Raw genomic sequence first — 24,159 nt, 5'->3', positions numbered from 1 at the left:
TGGAGGCGAGACATGAAGGGAGTGAGGCAGCCAACCAGGAGGTTGTATGTAGGAATAGAGTTGCAGGCAAAGGTGTGCTGACACTGACTTACTCGTGTTCTGATTGCACTCATCTCTACAGTTCACAGTCAGCCCTGATGGGGGCATTTATACATAGAAGTGAGCAACTGCTCCAAGAATTGTTTCCGCCAGAGAACCATTTAGTAGATATTTACCAGCACACCACTGAGAAGAGGAACAGTAAATGCAAAGGCCCTCAGGTAAGAGTTTGCTTGGCTGAGGAACATCTAGGAAGGCTAGGCAGAACAAGAGGGAAATTCATAGGAGATAGAGTCAGAGGTAGCTAGGAGCAAGATCAATAGGACTTTATAGACCCCAGTAAGTACACTAGACTTTAATCTGATTGGGGGCCATTGGAAGGTTTGAGCCAAAGGAGTGACAGCATCTGACTCAAACTTTGAATAGATCCACACAGGGAGGAACCAGGAAGACAGGCTGGGAGACCCGGGCGTAACTGGGATCAGTTATAAGGTTGGCTCCATAGCCGGGGAGCTAGTAAGAAGAACCCCAGAACTTACTCATTTTTCTCGGACGTGTAGACATTTACAAAGTGCTTAGTAGAGTATCTAGCACACAGGAGGCCCTCAGTACATGACAGCTGTGGTTACTATTGTCCAAAAAAAGGCTGATCCTGGAGGTGGAGAAGAGGTGTTCCTACCTGGTTAGGAAGGCAGATAAGTTCAGCACCAAATGGTAAACACTGTTCCCGACAATGAGAGCATGGAAGGGAGACCCTCAAACCGAGCTGGAGGTAGGAAGCCACAAAGGGTATGTGAGCCAAAGGTGACTGCTTTAGGAGAAGGCAAGCAGAAGAGGATTAGAAGAGCCTTAGAACCACTTGGGAGTGCCCACACCTCCCCATGCAGGGGACAGTCAGATCACAGCTTTATTCTTTAGCCAAATCATCTGGGATCTGAAAGCACAGTGATAATCTTTTAAAAATTTTTTTTTCTTAAGTATTCTCTACATCCAACATGGGGCTCGAACTCAGGACCCCAAGATCAAGAGTTGCATGCTCCACCACCTGAGCCAGCCAGCCAGCCGGAAAAGTGATCACCTAATTATTCCCGGTGTTAATTAAATCACCTGGTAGGCTGTGGGTCATTATGTTCCACTTCAAATTCACTGGTCATTTTGTGAATTCCGTGGAGCCTTGGATTCGGATCAGCACTCAGATACAAAGACTCAAGCCAGTAGGAATTTTAGATCTTACTATGGAAGAAGTGTAAGGGCCTACCTAGCCAGAGCGAGCCATTTTGTTGTTTATGCAGTAAACTTGGATTGACTGTGCCCCCCCCCCCAAAGGAACTTACTTAGAAACAAGTCTGGGAAACCAGTAAAATATGACTGACCAGCCCCTGATAACAGAGCCCATATACCAGGATGTGTCAGGTCAGGGGGAGGTAACAGAGCCCAGAATACGAGGATGAGTCAAGCCAGGTGGAGACATCCAATCAGGAAAGCACCTCCCTAACCACCCAAGAATGTGGGCCCTGCCTTTTGGGCGCCAATTCTGACCAGAGTGATAGGCTAGTTCGAATAGCTACTATGGGGTGAACTGTAATTCAGTCAGCCACCTGTGTATGGCCAGGCTCAACCACATGACCTTTACTTTATAAAGATTAGTCTGTGAGGCTGGGAGGGGTCGCCTCTTTGCAAGAGATGGCGCTGGCCAGTCAGTTTGATTCTTGATGCTTGGTGTGAAATAAAGCTTTGCTTGACCTTCGCTTTGTATCAGTCTCGTTCCTTTGACCATGGACCCAACAGAAGGGGTTGTTCATCTCCAAGCATCGGCTTTAGGAGATCTGCAAATCCCTTGAAGACACTTGCAGAATTAGGTATGTGTGTGGGAATTCGGGTAGAAACGGCACGGAGGGGCTCCACAGCTTTTAGCAGATTCTCAAAGAGGTGTATGGTCAAAGAAAATGAAAAACACTGCTACTGAGATACATAGTAGGGGGTAAAATTAGTCCAGAAGAAATGGACATGGTTTTGTTTGCCATTTTATCCATCATTAAAATATTTGGGGGCACCTGGGTGGCTCCGTTGGTTAAGCGTCTGCCTTCAGCTCGGGTCATGATCTCAAGGTCCTGGGATCAAGCCCCACATCAGGACGGCAGGGAGCCTGCTTCTTCCTCTCTTTCTGCCTTTCCCCCTGCTTGTGCGCTTTCTCTCTCTGTCAAGTGAAGAAATGAAATCTTAAAAAAAATACATTTCATAAAGTGATATTTTAGTTCACATGAAATCAGTTAAAATGCTGCATTTAAAAGTGGTTCCTTTATAATAAGGCCTTTGTCATTTAATTCATATATGGACCGTCAATTTGGACTCCGAATACTCATTCCAATTTAGAATTTCATCTGTGCCTATCTCCTAAAAAATGCTCACAGGGAAAATATGCTCTATTGATCATGCCAGGATCACACCTGGTATTCTTCCCTTTGGATGTTTTCTGCCTCTGATTTGGTTATTGTTTGTTAATTCCCCACTTTCCCTTTATGATAAGCTGCTTGAGCCTTGAGCCAAAGTACCAAGTGTTCCCTAAGGGCTTCTTCAATGTCAGAGATAGGAATGTTTACTGAATTTTACTTTTTTTTTTTTTAAGATCTTATTTATTTATTTGACAGAGAGAGAGAGAGAGATCACAAGTAGGCAGAGAGGCAGGCAGAGAGAGGGGGGAAGCTCTCTGCTGAGCAGAGAGCCCGATGCGGGGCTCGATCCCAGCACCCTGAGATCATGACCTGAGCTGAAGGCAGAGGCTTAACACACTGAGCCACCCAGACGCCCCATGAAATTTTACTTTAAAAGAGGAATAATAGAAGTTCATGGCTCAGACCATCCTCCAATGTCCCTGGCATTCAGGAACTCACCTTCTCACCACATGTGGATGGTGGTAATTTACTCACCTAACTGTTTTTGTCTGACAACAGCCAATTTTGTGAGTCCTGCATGGACTGTACTAATTCCCATTCCTTGGGTGTGGACTATGATCTACACAGCTGAACCCACTGAATCCTTCCAACACCTAATGAGACAGGGACTTTATCCCCATTTATAGATACTAAGGCTCTGAGATAGTAGGTAACTAACTTGCCCAAGATCACCCAACCAGTGGTCACACAGCAGATCCGGTAGGTAGAAAAGTGGAAAACGAGATGTTTAATGAAGAACAAATGAGCTGTGGAAAGAAAAGCAGTGATTTCCTCGTACCATTGCCATTTTTCATTATATGGCATTTTCCAGTGCTGCTGCACTAAGCACCGTGTCAGAACAACGAAGTATAGAAATCAATGACTCCTGAAAAGGACTGTAGGGAAATTAGGTCATCTAGTTTAGTTTATCTCAATATATTTTTAAAATAGTGATGGGGAAACAAAGTTAATTTTTTTCTCGAGTACCATGAACATAGCACAATCCAAGTTACTTATACTATGTGTTGACTGTTCAAAATAAAGCTCCAGAGGAAGGCATTATTATCCCTATTTGACAGATAAGGAAACTGAGGCTGGGAGTAGTTAAGAAAGCTTCCCCAAGTCACATGGCAGACATGAACCAAGACCTCCAAACAATAGCCTCCAAAGGCTATTTACACTCTATATCATACTGTAAAATTAACTTTTAAAAAGCTATTTATTAGAATTTAAGCTATGTGGGGCCAGAGATGATGTCATTAAATTCTGTCTACTCCTCAGAACATTACAGAGTGCCCATACCTAGTAAGTACTGAAGCACCATTTGGGGTTGGTTGTCTGTCACACTGGGTTGAAAAATAGAACATCAAAAGGCACAAAGATGTATCTTATTTCCAAATATGAAAAAAAAAAAAAAGGAATTGACTTCACATCCTTTGCAGGATATACTGTTTCTTGAGAGCAAAATTATGGAAAATCTTTTTAATAGCCCCATAGGTATAGTTCAGAGGTTAAAACCTGCATGTATCATGCAAAGTTTCCCCCAAATGCACCTTGTGCGTTAAAACTGCCTGATACTGACATTTTCCAAGATGAACAACAATGGTTAGATGAGTCTGGGTGGGGAGGAAAAGCCACCTGGCAGTTTAGAAACACGTGGGACAGACAACAGAGTCAAACCCCAACAACGACAAATTGGTTTCAGGTATAAAAGGTGTATCAGAAAAATATTCAGGCACAGGTGTAAATGCTTGGACGTGTGGCCTGGACCCTCTTTATGGTCCTCGGGTGCGTGTTTCCGCTCGTGGCCGGTACCTCTTCCCTCAGCACACATGGGCTCCCAAAGCGCGTGGAGGGGTCAGGAGGGGCTGTGGTCCGCTAAGGGCTCCTGGCGATGGCTCCGCTCTAGTACTCCAGCGTCACTGTCTTGGTTTTGAGGTATTCGTTTAGAGCTTCCTCCCCTGGGGAAGAGAAAAGCAGGTCATGGGCAAGGGGGTGTGATGTCACCAGACTTCGGACACAGATGTAGGTGCGTCGGTCACTAAGCAACTAGAATGTGGCTGAAGCCAGGGCTTCCCAAACTGTAAAGTTCATGTGAGTCACCTTGTGAAGCAGCAGATTCTGATTAAATCCAGCGAAGTCCCCAAGATTCTGCATTTGTGCCCATCCCCCCGATGATGCGGTGCTCGTGGTCCATGGACCACACTCCGAGGAGTAAGTAAGGCCTTAGACTATTGATCAGGTCTTCGGAGGAACAGTGCTGACTTGGTCAGTCCCCACCAGAAAACATGCTCCCTTATTTCCCTGCCTGATGACCAACTCCTCATCTCTATCCTTTCCCCATTTAGGCTGAATGGAAGTGACCAACACACTGTCCTTCAGATTATGTTAAATGGAGCAGAACTGAGCAGAAGAAAGAAAGTTTGAGATCCTTTGGTGTAATGTTATTTAAAGATAAAACAGTTTTCCTGATTTATATAGTATAGAGTATAGCCAGGCTAGAAAATCAGTAGGTTTGCCTTTCTGTTTCAATTCTACTTCGAGCCCCCAGAAACCAATGATTTGTGTGAGCTTAAGAGTCTGTTCAGGTCATGATCCCAGTGTTCTGGGATTGAGCCCCACATAGGGCTCCTTGCCTGGTGGGAAGCCTTCTTCTCCCTCTCTCACTCCCCCTGCTTGTGTTCCTGCTCTCTCACTCTCTCTGTCAAGTAAATAAATAAAATCTTTAAAAAAAATCATTGATTTCTATGGCATTGAAAGGGCACAAATAGCACAGAGACAAGTAATGAACATATGATCTTGGAAGTTGAGCTAAAACAAGGGTTCTTAACCTTAATGAAGGATTGCCTTGGGAAGCTTTTAAAACTCCCAATCCCAGGTCACACCCTGGACCAACTGAATCAGTATCTTTGTATTTTTTAAGTTCCCAGGTGACTCCAATGTGTGGCTAAGGCTGGGGACCCCCTGGGCTTAGGGAGTTTAAAATTGGGAAAGAAAGAAACTATTTGGGTAAATTCTGTTATTTTATAATAAACACCATTTACCTTCAACTCAATGGAATTTAAAATGAGAGCTACTTTTATTGTGGCAAATATATTACCATAAGTCACCAGGAAAGAGAAAATGTAAAAATACCCCATATTAACCAAACTTATATTAGCGGACTAATCAGTAAATTACAAACATTTCCATTTTTGAAACAACACTCCAGACTGTGCAGAGTCGGAACATGGGCTTGGTGGCCAGTCTGCCTGGCTTGGAATTCTCTTTCCAAACAGTGGCCAGCTGTGTAACTTTGGGCGAGTTACTCAACCTCTCTGAGCCCCAGTTTCCCCATTTATTAAATAAGGATAATAATAGCACTTCCCTTCCCAGGGCTATTGTGAGGATTGCTTGTGCTATTACAGGTAAAGCAGTTAGCAGAAGATCTAGTCCATACTTAGTGTTCAAAGTAAGTTGTTACTTGAAATGTGATGGGGTCATTGCCTACAAAGAATTATCTTTTGGATTTTCTGCAACTCTAAATCCCAGACTTCCACATACCCTTGCCAATTGTAGTATTGATTCTGAAAGACTGCCAGGCAGCTTATAACAGGATTTCTCCTTGGAAATAGCTGCGTATTGCCCTCCACTGAATTCCCTTTGTTGGTTTCACTTAGTCCCACAAGAGCTAAACGAAGGGCATGCTGAATGTCAGGTAAGAAAACCGAGCATACTTTAGCTAAGACATATTGCCAGTGTTTCTTTTTCCTTTCAGCATTAACCTTGTTCTTTGAAAAACACTTTTCCACGCAATTTGGGTACTTTTCTGTATGTACATTACCTAAAAATGTTTGACATTAGGACACAGTTAGTACCCATATAAACTCAGATCCAACTCCCGTTCAGGATATGTCCTTCAAAACAAGACAAGAGTTTTGCAGGAAACATCAAACAGACTGCTCTGTGACAGGCAAACAAAGGGAACATGGAGGAGAAAAGCAGAGCATACCTAAGTCTTTCCCAAAGCCAGACTGTTTCACTCCCCCGAAAGGGGCTGCTACATCCGTCTTGTTGTACGTGTTAACAAAAACAGTTCCCGCTTCTAGTTTTTCGCTCACATACAAGGCTTTACTTATGTCTCTTGTAAAAACCCCGGAGGCCAGACCGTACTCTGTATTGTTCGCTCGCTGCAACACTCCATCGATGTCCCTACAAGATATTTTCAAAACTTCACTGAATGCAAACAAGTCACTTGCATTTTATGTTCTAACATCTCCCCCCGGAATGCTAGAAAGAGTAAAATGCTACTGCTAACTCGCTTAAATATTTATGAGTGAAATATTCCAGTCTTACACCAAAAGAAACTCCCAATGAGCCCCTATAGCTCAGTATTATATTTTTCATGTATATCATGCAACACCTTTTAAAATCTGATCTGAAGTCATCTTTTCCATTTTCTTCTTGGTTCTCCTTTATGACTTCTCACCTCCTCCCCCTCTGCCTTGAGTCCCACTTCTAGATGTATTCTCAGAGCACCCCCCTTCCCCCTCCGTCCGCCCAGATTTTGCACACAGTTCCAGGCCCATTCATTCAGTCCCTTGCCCTGAAGCCTTCTCAGCTCCCACCAGTGCCATGGGGGAGGCAGTAGGATATAGTGGCTCAATGAGAGGGTTCTGCAGCCAGGCTGCCTGGGTGACGGGCAAACAGCTTCACCTCCACATGACTGTGTTTATTGCAAAACATAGCAGTAATAAGAAAAGGACCTTTCTTGTTGTCATGAGGATTAAATGAACTAATAGTGCCTGGAACACAGTATAATGCTCAATAAAAGTCAACCATAATCAGTATTTTACTTTAACTCTGTATTTGTGGTAGGGCCCTGAGGACAGCGGTGATCTCTTCTTCTTTATACCATGGCGTTAGATCATCCTGTGAGAGTGAATTCAGTTGATACAATTCAATAAAAGGAAATACAAATTATCCCTTCAATCATGATTTCCCTGCCTTTTGACTCCGTATGTGTGCACTTGTTAGTAAGTGGAAACGTGACCCCGTTCATCTCTCGGTTGGGTCTGGTTCCAACGTGTCTGTCATGGTATGAGTATCTCATCTTTATGAGTGTCATTCTAATGTTTAAAACTGCACGAATGTTCTACAGCATGGCTGGTGAACGCAAGCCAAGTGTTTCATCTGGCAAAGAAAGAGGATCCATCCCCAGATGGGAGGAAAAATTAATCCGAGAGACAGACAGTGCAGGCTTCAATGTGGCGGCCTCTGAAGGGATTTTCCAAGTAGACTATACATAATTGGAAGCTCGTACAAGAAATTTGGAACTGAACCTAGAGTGAATTGAGGCTCTGCTAAAACTCTCACGCTTCTTGATGCATTGCACCTGATAGGCACCCAAATATTTATTGACTACAGGAAAGATGCTTTCATGTCATTACTTGTTGGGGACTATTGAGATGACACAGCTTTCCAGGACACCTTGCCTACTTCTAGGAGATGGAGGAGAATAATGAGCATAACAATGGCAATAGCACTATTAACAGACATAACTTATGTAATTCTTAGAATGACACCAAAGGATAGATGCTATTAATCACCAAACTTCTCAAATAAAGAAACCAAGGGTCAGGTTGGCCCACAGAGGTAGTCAGGTGCAGTGGCAAGTGCTGGGCAGACTCCACCCACTGTGGCTGCCTCTAGCCCTCTGTGGTTAATTACCCATCTCCTTGTCTGTCTCCCCCATTAGCTGGTAAATTCCTCAAAGTTATCTCAGTTGATATCCCCCAAATATGCCTTCTAAAATCTGCATGTTTAACACAAAGACTTTCCTATGGGGAGACTTTTGGGGAAAAGAAGATTAATGAGGCATCCCTGGATTGTAAGGGCCTATTCAGCCAGAGCGGCCCCACCACGGTTGAACTGCCATTTTGTTGTTTATGCAGTAAAACTTAAATTGACTCTGCCCGCCCCTCCAGGGGAACTTACTTAAAAACAAGTCCTGGAAAAAAAAAAAAAAAAAAACAAGTCCTGGAAACCAGTCCCAGGTAACAAAGCCCAAATACAAGGGTGGGTCAGGCCAAGTGGAGACAACCGATCAGTGGGGGGTGGGGGGGATACTGTCTCCCTAGTTACCAAGGTGTATGGGCCCCGCCCTTTGGGCACCTTTTGGGTGCCAATTCTGACCAAGGTGATAGGCTGGTTCAAATATCTACTAGGGTAAATTGTAATTCAATTGGTCACTTATGGGTGACCTAACATGACTGTGCAGCTTACTCTGTGTGTTACAATTTCATCGGCCACCTGTGCGTGGCCAGGCCCAACCACATGGCCTTTGCTCTGTGAGGGAGAGAGAGGTCGCCCTCTCTGTAAGGGGCGGCCCCAGCCAGTCCGTTTGACGATCGGTTTGATTCTTGATGCTTGGTGCGAAATAAAGCTTTGCTTGACCTTCACTTTGTATCAGTCTCGCTCCTTTAATCACGGACCCATTATTGGGGAACCCAACACTGGGGACCCAACAGGATCAGTGTGTCAAAAGGTTGCTCACTATAGCTTAGTGTCCCCAAATATGTCTTACAATATGCCTATCAAGACGAAGAAGTCCTCTGAACTCTGAGTTCTGTTTTTTTCTACCTTCTCATTGGTTGAAGGAAAATTCAAGCCAGAATTCTGAGGAATTTTGCCCAGCATACCATGTCTATTGTACTAAATATTCTTATATGAGATCAGGTACCATATGCCTCTCTCTGACATGCTAAACACTTTGGAAAGTTTCCTGCACTATAACGGACCATCACTGATAGTTGATTATAATGGTGATTGTGGACATTTAATAAAAAGTTGAGTTTTAGGTCTTGGGGGCATAATCCCTATGAAGGCAACACTCTTTCCTTGGGAAAACCACATTTCACAGAAGTTGCCTTCCCTAGGAATGTAAATGTAAAAACTAGTTCTGTTTTTCTTAGTTATTTATCTTATTTGAGAGACAATTCAAGTATTGGTTATACAAAAACTAAATTTAGTCAGTTAAAATTCCATACTGTCAGCTATTAATTTCAGCTAAGAAGCAAGAATATATAACAATTTACATTGGTTAGCCTTCTCTTCTAATTATTTGAGTCAATTATTGTTATATAATTGAGCATTACATGTTCATTGATTTCATGATCTGTATATAGGACAATGACAGAAGAAAAAAACACTTATCTAGTTTAAAACTGTTAAATTGTGCCTGAAGAACATACCCATTCTGGAATTTAGAAATGACCATAATAGGCCCAAATGATTCCTCTTTGGCAAGATACATGTGGTCTTCCACATCTGTGAAAACAGTTGGTTCCATAAAAAAACCTATTTGAAGAATAGAAAAGATCATCAATTATAGGGTAATTAATTTTTAATTAATAGTTCTCTCATTTAATTACTTTGTAATTTTTTTCCTTCCCTTTTGGGTCCATAAAACCAAGCAGACTTTCCTTTTCCTATCTGGTATTAGCATTCCTAGGTTCTTGGGGTTTTTTTTAGCTATTTATTACAAAAATTTCAAACACATGTCAATATAGAGAAAGTAGTATCATGAATTGTACGATAAATATCTACTCATATTTTGCTACATTTGATTCATTCTTTTTCCTTGCTGAAATAATTGAAAGCCAATTCCAGAGTTTATAACTTTCACCTTCATGTACTTCAGGACAAATCTGTAAAAAAATAAGGCATTTTCTTGCCTACCACAACGTTATCACATCTAACAAAATAAGTGCTAATTCCTTCTTCATGCTTTATATTTCCACTTTTTTCTCGAAAGTATCTTTTCTCAATGGATTTGGTTGATTCAGGCTTCCAATAAATTCTACACATTGCATCCACCTGTTAGATCTCTTAAGTGTTCTCTCATCTAGAACATTTCACCCCTCATTTTTCATGCCGCTTTTTAACAGAACGAGTCAGTCGTCCTACAGAATATGTTGCGTTTAGTTTTGTGTTTGTTTTCTTGGGATGACATTCAATATGTTCCTCTAGTCCCTTTATGTCTCGTAATTGGGAAGTTCGACCTTAAGACACAATTGGATTCAGGTTAAACATTTTTGGCGAGAACACTTGCAGGGGTGATGCTGCGTGGTACACGCTGTCTCCCTCTGGAGACACGTCATACCCAGCTGTCCTGCTTTTGCTCTTGCTCCAACTGACCAGTGTGGTTCCAGGTGACGACAACTTCACCTCTCCCTTGTAAAACTGTGTTTTCCTCCTTAAGACCGGCAAGCGATCTTGGCGGAGGAACTTTGGTACCTTGTACATTCTCAGGTCCCCATCAACCTCTCTCCTGATCCCTGCGGCCCTCCCTTGATGATAACTGCCTGAACCAACCATTTCATTCAATTAGGAGTACAGAGTGATGATTTTTCTATTCCATCATTTTTTTCTACATTAATTAGCAGGAATTCTTCCGTTAAAAAGCAGTTTCCTTTATCAGCTATGCAGCTTACCCAGAAATTCAGTTCATACAAGAAACACAGGTACATGTTAAAGTTTCCCCTTCTAATTATCAATTTTCAGAGTAAGGTGCTGCAGCACAATTCCCCTACAAAAGTGAAGAATGGGGTTTTGAAGTTGTTGTCTTTCTCTCCTCTGGGGTATCATGACATGGAGCCATTCACATATTTCAGTAACAGGTATGGCTTTAGACAATAGGCATAAATCCTTCCCAGGCTATCCTGGCTGAGATTAAATCTCACAGTTCCAGGAGCCAAGGTCACCAGCACCAGAATGACACAGTTGTCCATCACACCTGCTTACTGGACCGCCAAGGGTCTGTCATGTCCATTTTGTGATTTGATTTCCACAGCCTTGTAAAGCAGGTGTGCACATCTCACCTCTTGTTACACAGGAGGAAACTGAGGCTCAGAAAAATTGTCAAGTTCAAGGTACCCGGTATATAAGTAGTATCCAAAAAAGAATTATTGTGATCATAACACAAATGCTAGTCTTTTGAGGCAAGATGGAGCTGCAGTGAAAACCGTTACCATCCATTCCAGCTTCAGAAGCCAGTGCCTGGCTTGGAGGTGTTCTTACCTGGCCTGTGTACTTGTCTTCCCCCGTACACCAAGGTGGCCCCCTCTTTCACGCCAGCTTCACAGTATTGCAGAAGTTTCTCCAGATGGGCCTGATGGTTTTGGGGCCCATGATCGGTAGATCTGTCAAGTGGATCGCCAATTTTCATCTTTTTAATTTCTTCCACCTGTTTGTCACCCAGTTCACAAAACACAACTGTCCGTTAATAATAGTAATAGATACCCTTGGCTAGCTTCTACCATGTGGTGGGTGTCATACTAAGCTGTCAAAGGATGTGTTGTCTTTTAGTCTTCACAGAAGCACTGGAGGCGGGTATTTATTATTTCCATCTTACAGGTGGAGAAACTGAGGCTTAGACAGGTTCACTGACTTAACACACACAACCACGAAAGACAGTAGAGTCTTCCTGACTTGAAAGCCCACGCTGTTAACCACTCAGTTCTAACAGACTGTAGCGTATGGATGTTACATTCAAATTATCCTGAGTGTTAATCCATTAAAATTGCAAACCTGAGGTTCTGGAAGATTTGTTAATATAGCACCCTTGTACTCTTCAGGGCAGAAGAATCACTAAAATGGCCACATGGTTATCTTCTTTTCTCTCCCCAGATGCAGCAACCTGCTCTTGTGAAATGTTCATGGCATAACCTCCGCCAGTGGGACTGCTAGAATGTTTCGATCTTTATTGTGCAGGGTTCATCCCTGACATCTCTCTGTGGTTGTCCCTGTGCCCCCCACTTATCTTAATCTACCTGTGCATTTTCTAATGTTAAGTCCAACTCTAATAAGAAGAAAGAATGAGAGTTACCACAACCCAGCAGGGCCATGAATTTGAATTTGGGTAGGGCAAGAATTCCCCCAGTAAATGCTCAAGACAGAGCTGCTGAATGAATGAATGAATGAATGAATGCCAATTGCACGTGTGCAAAACATGTTTACTGATGGACTGATGAGGTCGGCTCTTGACACTTTAGGTCTCAGCATTTGAAATGTCCACACACTGAAGTCGTGAGAGCCCTGTAACATGTATTTTATTGAAGCACAAAACTGAATTAGAGGGATGTTCTAGAGGGAGACACCACCCACCATCTGCCCCTCCGTATGTCTTCTGTGTTTTCCATTCTCACAAAGAAAGAATGTCTTTGCTTCTTGGCATTGGGAGGGGGAACTGACTGAAAAAAAGAAGCTGGGTGCTTGTTTTTCGAACATAAACAAGTTCGTAATTACTGTTTCCATAATAATGACATAGTTTATTATAGTTTAGTTTATATTAGCCACAGAATTTATCTTAATAGTTAATGAGGCTGTTGGTCTCATGTTTATAGAATCATGACCAATCTATAGGGGGTAGGTATGGATGTGTGTCTATGTATATTATCTATCTATGTATTTATCTGTATAATGTTAGCGGAGGAAATGATACTCTGTCCTAGTAACTATGTACTGAGGATTTGCAAGGATCTAGTGGTATATCTCTCTTAGTCAATTTAGGAATTTACAAAAATCTAGGAGTATATGTCCCGTAAGCATCAAGGATAAAATTTACTAAAAATGCAGAGCAAGGTATAGGTAATTAAAGCTCTTAAGGTTTTTTTGTTTTGTTTTGTTTGTAGAGACCTATACCTTTTTACTATGAAAAATTATGAATACATATAAAAGTAGATGATATAGTGAAATGCAATGTACTTATCACCCAGCTCAACAACTACCACTCATGGCCAATTTACTCCCCCGCTTACTTACTTCCTCCCCTCCTGGGTTATTTTGAAGCAAAGCCTAGACATCATATAATTTCTTCTGGAACTATGTCAGAAAGTAGCTCTAAAAGGTAAGGACTATGTTGTTTCAAATATATCTATATGCCACAGTACTAATATCACACCTAGAAATTCATCAATAATGCCAGAAATCCTTTTCAGGTAAAAACAGTTTCTGTACAACTCCTAGAGCCAATGTGAAGATGTCTTACCACTCTCGTCACAAATTCATCGTGGATGGATTCTTCCACAAACAACCGTCCGGCAGCAATGCAATTCTCTCCTTTGTTGAAAAATACTGCCCCCATGCCCTTCAGCAGCAGAAGAGAAAATATTAATGTCGCACACCCCGAGAATTAGATGTTTTTGGAAGACAGCAGATAAACAGAGAAATCATAGAAAGAGGCAATGCCGTGGCCTATAGCTAGTAAGGAGAACTGCTTAGAGACACTTAAGAGTTTTGACTTAGCATATTTTCAGGAATTTTGTTTCTCCTTTACCCTTTTTGGTCCAGGAGCACTTAAAAAAAATGTGGGTGATCATAAGGACACACCACCTGGACAAATTTTGTGTTGTAAGAAAATCTGCATTGTTCTATACATTTAAATGTAATATATGTATACCAAATTTTGCTTTCAAAATCTTGACATCAGTTTGTATAAATTATGAATGTTTAGAAAGAGTCTCCTGCCCCTCAAGTTTTAAAAACACCTCAATGATCCAAATTGTAAAGATACTCTTTTTAAAATTAAGTGCTTTGGGCAGTCCCAAATTTAAGCATCAAGAGAACAGTTTCTATTTATGACCAAACGAAATCAAATCTCACGTTGAGATTTTTTGTTTTTGAAGATTTTATTTATGGGTGCCTGGGTGGCTCAGTGGGTTAAGCCTCTGCCTTTGGCTCAGGTCATGATCCCAGAGTCCCGGGACGGAGCCCCACATCAAGCTCCCTGCTCAGCAGGGGGCTTGCTTCCTCCCTCCTCCTCTGCCTGCTTCTCAGACTATTTGTGATCTCTCTCTCTCTATCAAATAAATAAAATCTTTTTTTTAAAGATTTTGTTTTGTTTTGTTTGTATAAAATCTTTTTAAAAAAGATTTTGTATAAAAATCTTTTAGGGACGCCTGGGTGGCTCAGTTGGTTAAGCAGCTGCCTTCGGCTCAGGTCATGATCCCAGCGTCCTGGGATCGAGTCCCACATCGGGCTCCTTGCTCATCAGGGAGCCTGCTTCTCCCTCTGCCTCTGCCTGCCATTCTGTCTGCCTGTGCTTGCTCTCTCTCCCTCTCTCTCTGACAAATAAATAAATAAATAAATCTTGAAAAAAAAAATCTTTTATCCAAAGATTTTGTATAAAATCTTTTATCTTTTAAATCTTATAGAATTTTTTATCTTATAAAATCTTTTATCTTTTATAAAAAGATTTTGTATAAACTCTTTTTTTTAAAAGATTTTATTTATTTATTTGACAGAGAGAGAGAGATCACAAGTAAGCAGAGTAGCAGGCAGAGATAGTGGGGGAAGCGGGCTCCCTGCTGTGAGCAGAGAGCCTGATGTGATGTGGAGGGGGGCGCTCAATCCCAGGACCCGGAGATCATGACCTGAGCTGAAGGCAGAGGCTTAACCCACTGGGCCACCCAGGCGCCCCATCATGTTGAGATTTCTGATAAAAATGGAGATGAGACACGTTTTAGCAGTAGGCATCTATTTGACGGGATCTGACCCCCTCTTACCATTCTCACGGCCTTGTCAAGCTCACAGTCATTGAATATTATAAGTGGGGATTTGCCACCAAGTTCCAGGGAAACTTTCTTCAAGTTGCTCACAGCACAGCTAGAAAAAATAAATGGGAAATGAGCATCCTCTGTCTCACCTTTTTAGCTACAAATTACCACTGAGCGTGCAAAACACAACTGAACCTCAGAAATATTAAGAAACGTATTCAAAGACAAAACAGGAGTGGGTAGAATGGTGAGAGCTGCTGAAGCTTGGTGATGAGCACATGGGAATTCATGACACTATTCTGTGTGCTTGGTATGTATTAGAAATTTTCCATAATAAAATTTTTTTTCTTTTTAATTCTGTGGATGAATAAATAGAGATCCTCATAGGTAAATTCGGATTCTTGAGGTGTAACAATTTTGGTTACATAAGGCCTGGCAAGGAATTTAACCTCTAACCAGATTCCTGGAGCATTAGGGAAACAAAATATCAATTTTTAGAAGCATCTTATTTATCTCCCCCTACTCGCAAAAGCATTGATACTGAAAACATTAAAAAATACCCCCAAAAATTCAGAAAGAAGAAAGAAAAATCACAAAATTCTATCCATGTTTCAATGCCCATTATTTTTTTTTACCATTTCGACATGCTTATTTCTGATCTGTGTCCAACCATGGCCTTTGCCTTATTCAACATGGTTGGGATCACCCAATATATAAAATTGTGTGCCTTATTTTTCTTTCTATTTACCTTTTAACAACATTTTTCAGTGTTACTACAAATTCTCCATGACCATGATTACACAGCACTCCACTACACTGGCATGCTTTAACCACTGCCTTATTTTGGACATTTAGAGTGTCAGCAATTTAAAAAAAAAAAAAAGAATGTTACTGCTTTTTAGGAATTCATTTTATAAATAATTCATATTTGTCATTTATATCTTGGTTTCTTACTTATGCTGCAAAACCACTCTGGGCCACAGCTTTAGTACAGAAAATTTTTTTGTGCTGCATTGTCATAGCTACCAATGGGGTAGAATTCCAATACGGCTCTGGTTTTTACTGATTATGGGCTTTATGCTTTGGAAATATTTTATTATATGACAATAGTTCAACACCCAGCAGTGATAAGTAGATTTCTCTTCTAAATCAGATGTGGGTTTTCTCCCTCCAAACACACTCTGTATAAGAAAGCAAAAAACACAACGAAAACTGAGGTTACTAGGATCTGCAGCAAATCAACACATTAAAACCAATACCTCTTCATGATCTGTTTGCCGATAGCAGTGGACCCGGTGAAACCAAGTTTGCGGATATCAGGATGTTCAGAAAGGCGTTGCCCTGCTATGCCACCTGCAGAATTAGGGAAGAAAACATGAATTAAAACATTCCACAAGCCTTTATGGTATGAGTGGCTTTGAATTCACTGAAATGGATTTCCAAACTTTCTGAGTTTTGCATTTTCTCTCTTAATTACAAACTTGACAAAAGTCTAGATGATGTCCTCCGTGCAATTATCAGCCCCCCAAAAGATGGGTAAGTCTTGGTTTTTCATCTTCCAGAGTAATTTAAAAGAGTTGAAACAGGCCTCATTATGGTAGTTGTACAATGTTGTACAATTTTTGCTCCTCTCACCCTACTCACCCATCATTATACTTCTACTTTAAGAAGTTTAGCACATGGCAAATACATTTATCCTTAAGTTAACTTTGGTGAACTGTATTTAGCTTTAATAACTTAACTTCAAGTTTTTATAACTAGTTATAAGTCAGGACAAGATTCCAGTGGGAAAATAGCTACTCAGCTTCTCCTGTACCATTCCTTAGTTGCAACCAAGTGAGTCCTTAGATGGCTTACCTGAGCCTGGAATGATGTTGATTACCCCCTTCGGAAAGCCTGCTTTCACAGAGAGCTCAGCAAACTTCAAAGCAGTCAAGGGTGTGACCTGAGCAGAAGCAGCCCACAATTACCTTCTTCAGACCCCGTCTTGTCCTTTAGATCAGTACCCTGCTTTTCCCTTCTGGTCGCACTACAGTTCATTTTAATTTTTCTTTTATTCGGACATAATTTCAGACTTACAGCACAGTTGCAAAAATAGTACAAAGAATTCTTATATATCCGCCGCCCAGATGTCTCACATGTTAACGTTTTGTTACATTTGCTTTATCCTCTTATCTCTTTGTCTTTCTCTGAACTGTGTAAGAGTAAGATACAGACATGCCTTGTTACCTGTAAATAATTTTGGGTGCATTTTCTAAAAACAAACAGTTTCTTGTATGATGTAACCACATACAACGATCAAAATCAGGAAATTAACAACACGTTACAAAACCTAATTTACGGACATTCCATTTTTACCAACTGTCTCAATAATGTGCATTACAGAAAAAGGAAATCCAAGCTCATACATTGCATTATCATGTCTGTAGTCTCCTTCAATCTGGGAGAGTTTCTGAGTTTTCTTTTATGTTTTGTTCATGACACTGACATTCTAGATAAGCACAGGCTAATAATTTTGGACAACGTTCCTTTGTCTGGATTTGTCTGCTGTTTCCTCATGATTTAATTCCTCATGGTTTAATTTAATTCCTCATGAATTAATTCCTCATGATTTAATTTAATAACACTTTGGCAAGAACACCCCAGAAATGATGCTGAGTCCCTCAGGGCACCCTCTTAGAACACATGCTATCAAATAGCCCCAATATTGGGAAATATTAATTTTGATCATTTGGTAAAGGGGGGTGACCAGGTTTCATCACTGTGAGTTACTCTTTTATGCTTTGTAATCAATTAATATTTTGTACAAAGATACCTCAAAATTATTTAAATGTCCCATTACTCCTTCAGCTTCCATCCTCTAGTGTTAGAATACATTGCTAATTTTTCCTGAATCAATTATTATGAGGAAGGCTGCCAGATGGTGATTTTCTATCATTCCTTCCACGTGTATTAGTTGGCTTTCCTCTCTAAGAGCTTCCCCTTCTCTTCAGTTAATTAACTAATTAATCCATGAGAACTGGTGGATTCTTACTTTATTCAATAGGTTATAATGTTTTACTATTGTTACTTCTGTGGTGTTCCAAGTGTTTCAGATTTGGCTGATGGAAGACTCTTTAGGATAGCTGTTGTGTCTTTCTAACATGTCCCTATCATTCTTTGAGCATTTACATGCATTTTGCCTTAATAAGATGTTCCGAGCACATCTTGTATTTTTCCTGTTCCAGCTCTTTCTTCAAGGAACCTAGATTTCTTTCAGTGAAGAATGATATTTAACAATTATGATATAATGGGAAATATATATTTGGTCTTTGTCTCTGGTTCCTGGCACACAGTTTCTAAAACACTTGGAATCTCTCATGTAAAAAGGGTCTTTTGTGTACTTATGATGTGACTGGGAGCTGGGGGCTCTGAGGTAGTTTCAGGATGGACTCTGGTCACCAGAAAGACCCGGCCATGGTGAGAAGGTTGGAATTTTCAGCCTGACCCTGAGGAATTGGGAGTAGCTGGAGGTTGAGTTCAATCATCAAGGGTAATGATTTAATCAATCTTGCCTGTGTAATTAAGCTTCCTTAAGGACGCCTAACCCATGGGGTTCAGAGAGCTTCAGATGGCTAAGGCATCCTTGTTATGGGAGGTTGGTGCACCTGAACTCCACACGGACTGGGCTCCTATGTTCACGGTCCTTCCAGACCCCATCCTATGTACCTTTTCACCTGACTGTGATTTGGATCCTTTATAATAGAGTCATAGTAAATAAGGTACTTTCCTGTGTTCTGTGAGCCATTCTAGCAAATCCCACCTGAGGAGGGGGTCATAGAAACATCTGATTTACAGCCATCGGTCAGAAGTACAGGAGGGCCAGGGCTCACAATTTGCATCGGCAGTGGAGGCAGTCTTGTGAGACTAACTAAGCCCTTCACCTATGGGGTTTGTACTAAAGCTCTGGTCAGTTAGTTTGACTTGAATTGTAGGACACCTCGTTGGTGCCCAGGGAGTTAGATAATAGGTAGGAATGGGGGAGAGAACCCCAGACATTTGGTGTCGAAAGGGTTGTGAGTAACAAAATTTCGGAGTTTTGGAAACCAAGATCTGGACATTATTGAAATGTTGCTTCTGCTCTCAGGAGACAGAGCTGGGGAATAGTTCTACATGTGCTTATACACCCATACATGTCTGTCTATCTATCTTCCTACCTATCATGTATACCCACATATACTTATATCCATTTCTTTATCCAGCTGTCTAAATATATTAAAACCCATGAGTTGTCAAATACTGCAATCCAGTATCTTAGAGTTCATTCAATAATCTTTTCCCTTTTTCATGGCTGTAACTCTCTTCCCCAACAGTGAGAAACATGGCTTTCAATATCCACAGAACATTCACTGATTTGCTCAATTCAAAAATGTATAGAAAATAATTTAGGAATTATTAAGCCATGTCCTTATGAAGAGGAAGCTACTAACTAGAGTCCAATACTTATTTGCAGCACTTTTGCCATTCGTCTGAGAGCATTCAGTCCAAATGTCTGTCAAAAGTTACTTGGATTAATGTTTCCTTGCTTTCTTCAATGGGATCATGATATTCATTTGAAATATGGCTTAATTTGGTTTTATTTGCATTCAACTTTAGGGTTTTTGCCCCATCTGCGTTGCTTCTATTTCTTTTGTTTGTTGTCATTGGTGAGCATGGGAAACATGCTTTCAAGAGTGAGGAACAGACAAAACGTACATTCAGAGAAGTGGTGTTCTCTGACTTCTTTCCCTCTATCTCTTGTACCCTGTCTCCCCATGGACTATGAGGGATAATCAGCCTCATTAGTCTACAGGGTCTCCTTCTTGTTTCTTTTGCTCAAATGAGCATATATATATCTTCTTATTTTCCCTCCCTTCTTACACAAAGATGACATAATACGATCTCATTTTTAACATCTATTACGGTGATGCGTAACTCAGAAGCAAAATGAAAGTCATATTTTCACACTGTTAAAAAACCAATGCTGATTAAGTCTTAAATTAGCACTTTTTCAGTGTGGTCTCAATAAATGGGATGTGCAAGAAGTTCCGTGGAGGTGTGGAAAGAGAACAGTGGAACTTCTACGCACATATTTTAACTGACAAAGATAGGCAACAAGTCAAACATGACATCTATTATGTGGCTGGCTAAGGATGCTCTCACTCCGTCTGCATGAAGGGCAGAAGGTCATGGGTCATAAAGGGATGTCCTAGGGCAGAACAGGAGCTCACAAGGCCAAGGGAACGACAGTGGTTTCTTCACTTGCTCATTTGCTGTCAGGGTATTGCCATGTGTCGAAGTTTATAGGCCTGGTTACGTGGATCTGCAGACTATATTGTTACTTTTACTCACCCAGCCTTCATTAAATGGACAGGTGGCTGAAAAAGAATCTCTACGGAAACTGCATAATAAAAATAACACTTCCAAGGCAACAAGCAAACAGCAAGAAAGAGGCAAGACTAACATTTCCCCCCGCTTCTGGTAACAGGTCCACTGCAGTAACACTGTGAGATTTTCAAAATGGCAGTCTAGTTAGACTTGATGAGAAATTGGCCTCAAACACTTGAAGTTATCAAAAAGATATCCAACATGGTGGTTTTACATCTACTACCGTTACAGATGATCCTAGTCCAAAGTGTATATTATTATGCCTTGATACGAAATCATGATCAGAAAAACATTTGAAAACTAACTACCCTGAATTAATGATAGTTCTTTTCAAGTAAGAACAAAAAATATTTTTATATTATTAATAAATACAATAAAACAAATTGTTTCATCTTTATCTCAGCCCTTATCATTTCTATTGGTTTTCTTCCATTTGGCCACTTAGTTCTCCCAGCAGGACTATTGCTTTAAATGATATCTGGGAAAGCAATTAGCAGTGTTCTGGGCAAGAGTAGGTCATTGCTAATGTTATTATTAGGTTTGATGAAGTGGTCAGAACCCTTCAGACCTGGACCAGTCTAGGCCATGGGAAAGAGCTTCCTGATTCAGACCTTCGGACAGTCACATGAGGACTTCATGTGGGAAATGGCTGCATACCATCATCACATAATATTATGCAACAAAGTAAAAGATATCTACAATAGAACAATAACAACTTTGGGCCTTTCATTTTCAGGATTAAAAGTATCATCAATCATTAAACTGTCAGTTTTACTTTTTTATGTATTTTAAAATATTTTATTTATTTATTTGACACACAGAGAGAGAGAGAGAGAGAGTGCGTGCACGAGCACGGGGGAGGGGCAGAGAAAGAAGCAGACTCCCTGCTGAGCGGGGAGCCTGATGTGGGGCTCCATCCCAGGACCCTGAGATCATGACCTGAGCCGAAGGCAGACGCTTAACTGACTGAGTCACCCAGGCGCCCTAAACTCTTCATTTTAAATTGCATGTGGTGACAGAAACTATGTGTGTCTTTGTCGCTGATAGATGCTTGGCAAGTAGTACGCCCTCAATAAGTATCCTTAATTTTTGAACATAATATATAATCACTGAAGTTCTTCAATGCTTAGCACTCTCATTGGGTATCATTTAATGACTCTCAACTCTGTCTTAGAAACAAATGTGAAGCTTTCAAGCAATACCAGTGCCTGGGCTCTGACCTAGACCAATTACATCAGTGTCTCTGCCAAGAGATACCAGTATTTTAAAATAAGAACTCCAGATGATTCTAATGTGCGGCCAGGTTGAGCACCCCAAGGCTAGGTTATCTGCCTCTTCTCTTCACTCTACTGGCTTCCTGCTATTTAATGGGGAAACAGCACTTCTATAGAAAGTTGCTGAACTGGTACCATTGCCATGGAAGGATTTGTCAATATCTATTTATCTAGCTATCTATCTTTTAAAGACTTATTTATTTGAGAAAGAGCACACATGTGCGGGGTGGGGGAGGCGGACAGACAGGGGAGGTGGGGAAGGGGAGGGTGAGGGACAAGCAGACTCCTGCAGAACCCAGAGCAGGACATGGGCTTGATTTCAGGACCCTGAGATCATGACCTAAGCTGAAACCAAGAGTCAACGCCCAACTGACTATGCCACACAGGAAACCCCCTCCCCTGCCCGTCAACACCTTTTCTTTCCTTTTAGAGAGAGAGAAAGAGGTAAGATCGTGTGAGCAGGGGGAAGACAGGGAAAGGGAGATAAAATCTTAAGCAAACTCCATGGCAGGGCTCAGTCTCATGACCCTAAGATCATGATCTGAGCAGAAGTCAAGAGTCAGATACCCAGCTGACTGGGCCACCCAGAAGTCCCACAAATATATGTGTCTTGTAACTAAGTGATGGTGCTATTAGAAACATTTCCTTTAAATACACGTGCATATGTGCATGATGTCATATTTATAAGGGTATTAACTATAGCATTGTTTATAATTGCAAAAGGGCAGGAAAATCTAAATATCCATTAATTAGGGATTGGTTAAATAAAATATGGTTTAGCTATACAAGGGAATATTATAGGATATCGTTTATTTACATAATGGAAATTGTTTAATAAAAAAGGAAGATTTTTTTTCCTTTTGCTAAGTATGTATAGAATGCTACTATGATATTGTGTTGTAAAAACACTTAACACAACATTTACCCTCTTACCAAATTTTAAGTGTATGATATAATATTGTTAACTGCAGGCAAAACGATACACAGCAGATCTCTAGAACTTATTCTTGCATAATTGAAACTTTATACCTATTGATTGGCAATTTCCCATATCCCCCTCTCCCCTCTCTGTGATTTTTTAATGGGTTAAAAAATATATATATAGGGACACCTGGGTGGCTCAATTGGTTAAGCAGCTGCCTTAGGCTCAGGTCATGATCCCAGCGTCCTGGGATCGAGTCCCGCATCGGGCTCCTTGCTCCGCAGGGAGCCTGCTTCTCCCTTTGCCACTCTGTCTGCCTGTGCTCACTCTCTCTCTCTCTGACAAATAAATAAATAAAATCTTAAAAAAATATATATATATTTATTGCATATCATATTTTTATTGTATGTTATATATATAAGTTGTTTGCATATACACATATTTGTATATGCATAGAGTATCTCTGGAATTACCGAAGAACCTAATAAATAATAATTAATAACAGCAGTTGCCCCTGGGGAGGTAAATTGGCTGGTTGGGGGATTAAGAATAGGAGGGAGATTTTTTTTACCATCCACCTCTCTGTACATTTCTATTTAGAAATTTTTTAATGTATAATTATTTTTTAAAATGAAAGTGTTTCTGACGAGTAAAACAAGATGCCTCTGGTCAGTATGACTAAGTAGCAATAACAAATGAAACTGTAATTTCTTAAGTTCTAAAAGAAGAAATAAAGGAGATGTGACAGGTAATGTAACTCTTCTAGATTAGAGACCAAGTTTTCTCCAGGACGTGTGCACCTTAGAATGTCTACGAATGTTGACGTATACAGTCAATACTCAGTCAGGTATAAAAGTTGGCCAACATATGCTTTTTCCTGAAAAGCTCCTGTAGTATTAAAAATTTTTTTGAGAACTCTATCATTGGAATTATTTTTATTAGTAATTATTATTTCCTTATTATCCACATGTACATATTCTTACATAGTTGCCACAATTATGTACATTCTTTTGTATCCTTTTCCCTCATCTTCCCTATCTTTAAAATACTTTTAATAATTAAAACTTGAATGCCTATATAATACTTTTTCTTTTGATGTCTCATCGTTACTCTAAATAAGTACCCAATTATTGGGCATTTGGCACTTTGCAAGAATTGAATTGGCTTGTAGAAATGCAGTGGATTTCACCAGAGCATCCTATGCTTGCTTCCCTTATCATGGAAATTTAAATTGTGGGATATCTATGGGGTGCATTAGGCAGCTATTAAAAAAAGAACATTTAATATGAAAAGGTGCCTATGATATCTTTAAAGATGTCATAATATACAAGCCTGTTTGTTTTTATTTTTTATTTTATTTTATTTATTTATTTTTTTATGGACCCTCAACTCTATGGTCAAATAATCTTCGACAAAACAGGAAAAAATATACAGTGGAAAAAAGACAGTCTCTTCAATAAATGGTGCTGGGAAAACTGGACAGCTATATGTAGAAGAATGAAACTCAACCATTCTCTTACACCGTACACAAAGATAAACTCAAAATGGAT

General features: G+C 40.5%; 1 protein-coding gene across 1 annotated transcript in view; it reads right to left on the bottom strand.

Annotated features, from left to right (window-relative positions):
• Positions 1-2,839: 2,839 nt before the first annotated feature.
• The window catches only part of LOC111142084 (aldehyde dehydrogenase 1 family member L2), a 65,878-nt gene continuing 44,558 nt past the window's right edge, over positions 2,840-24,159 (bottom strand). Inside the window, exons 16-23 of the mRNA XM_022495035.1 lie at positions 16,865-16,952; positions 16,267-16,360; positions 15,017-15,116; positions 13,501-13,599; positions 11,532-11,697; positions 9,704-9,809; positions 6,463-6,662; positions 2,840-4,432 (exon numbers count right to left, since the gene is read on the bottom strand). Coding sequence (XP_022350743.1) covers positions 4,377-4,432; positions 6,463-6,662; positions 9,704-9,809; positions 11,532-11,697; positions 13,501-13,599; positions 15,017-15,116; positions 16,267-16,360; positions 16,865-16,952 — 909 coding nt within the window. The 3' untranslated portion in view covers positions 2,840-4,376. The remainder of the gene's footprint in view (positions 4,433-6,462; positions 6,663-9,703; positions 9,810-11,531; positions 11,698-13,500; positions 13,600-15,016; positions 15,117-16,266; positions 16,361-16,864; positions 16,953-24,159) is intronic.

Source organism: Enhydra lutris, unplaced genomic scaffold (assembly GCF_002288905.1).
Source record: "Enhydra lutris kenyoni isolate GAN:26980312 unplaced genomic scaffold, ASM228890v2 scaffoldscaffold7, whole genome shotgun sequence".
NCBI classification, from domain to species: domain Eukaryota; kingdom Metazoa; phylum Chordata; class Mammalia; order Carnivora; family Mustelidae; genus Enhydra; species Enhydra lutris.
The sequence above is the reverse complement of the archived record's forward strand: the minus strand, read 5'-3'. Positions and strand labels throughout refer to the sequence as shown.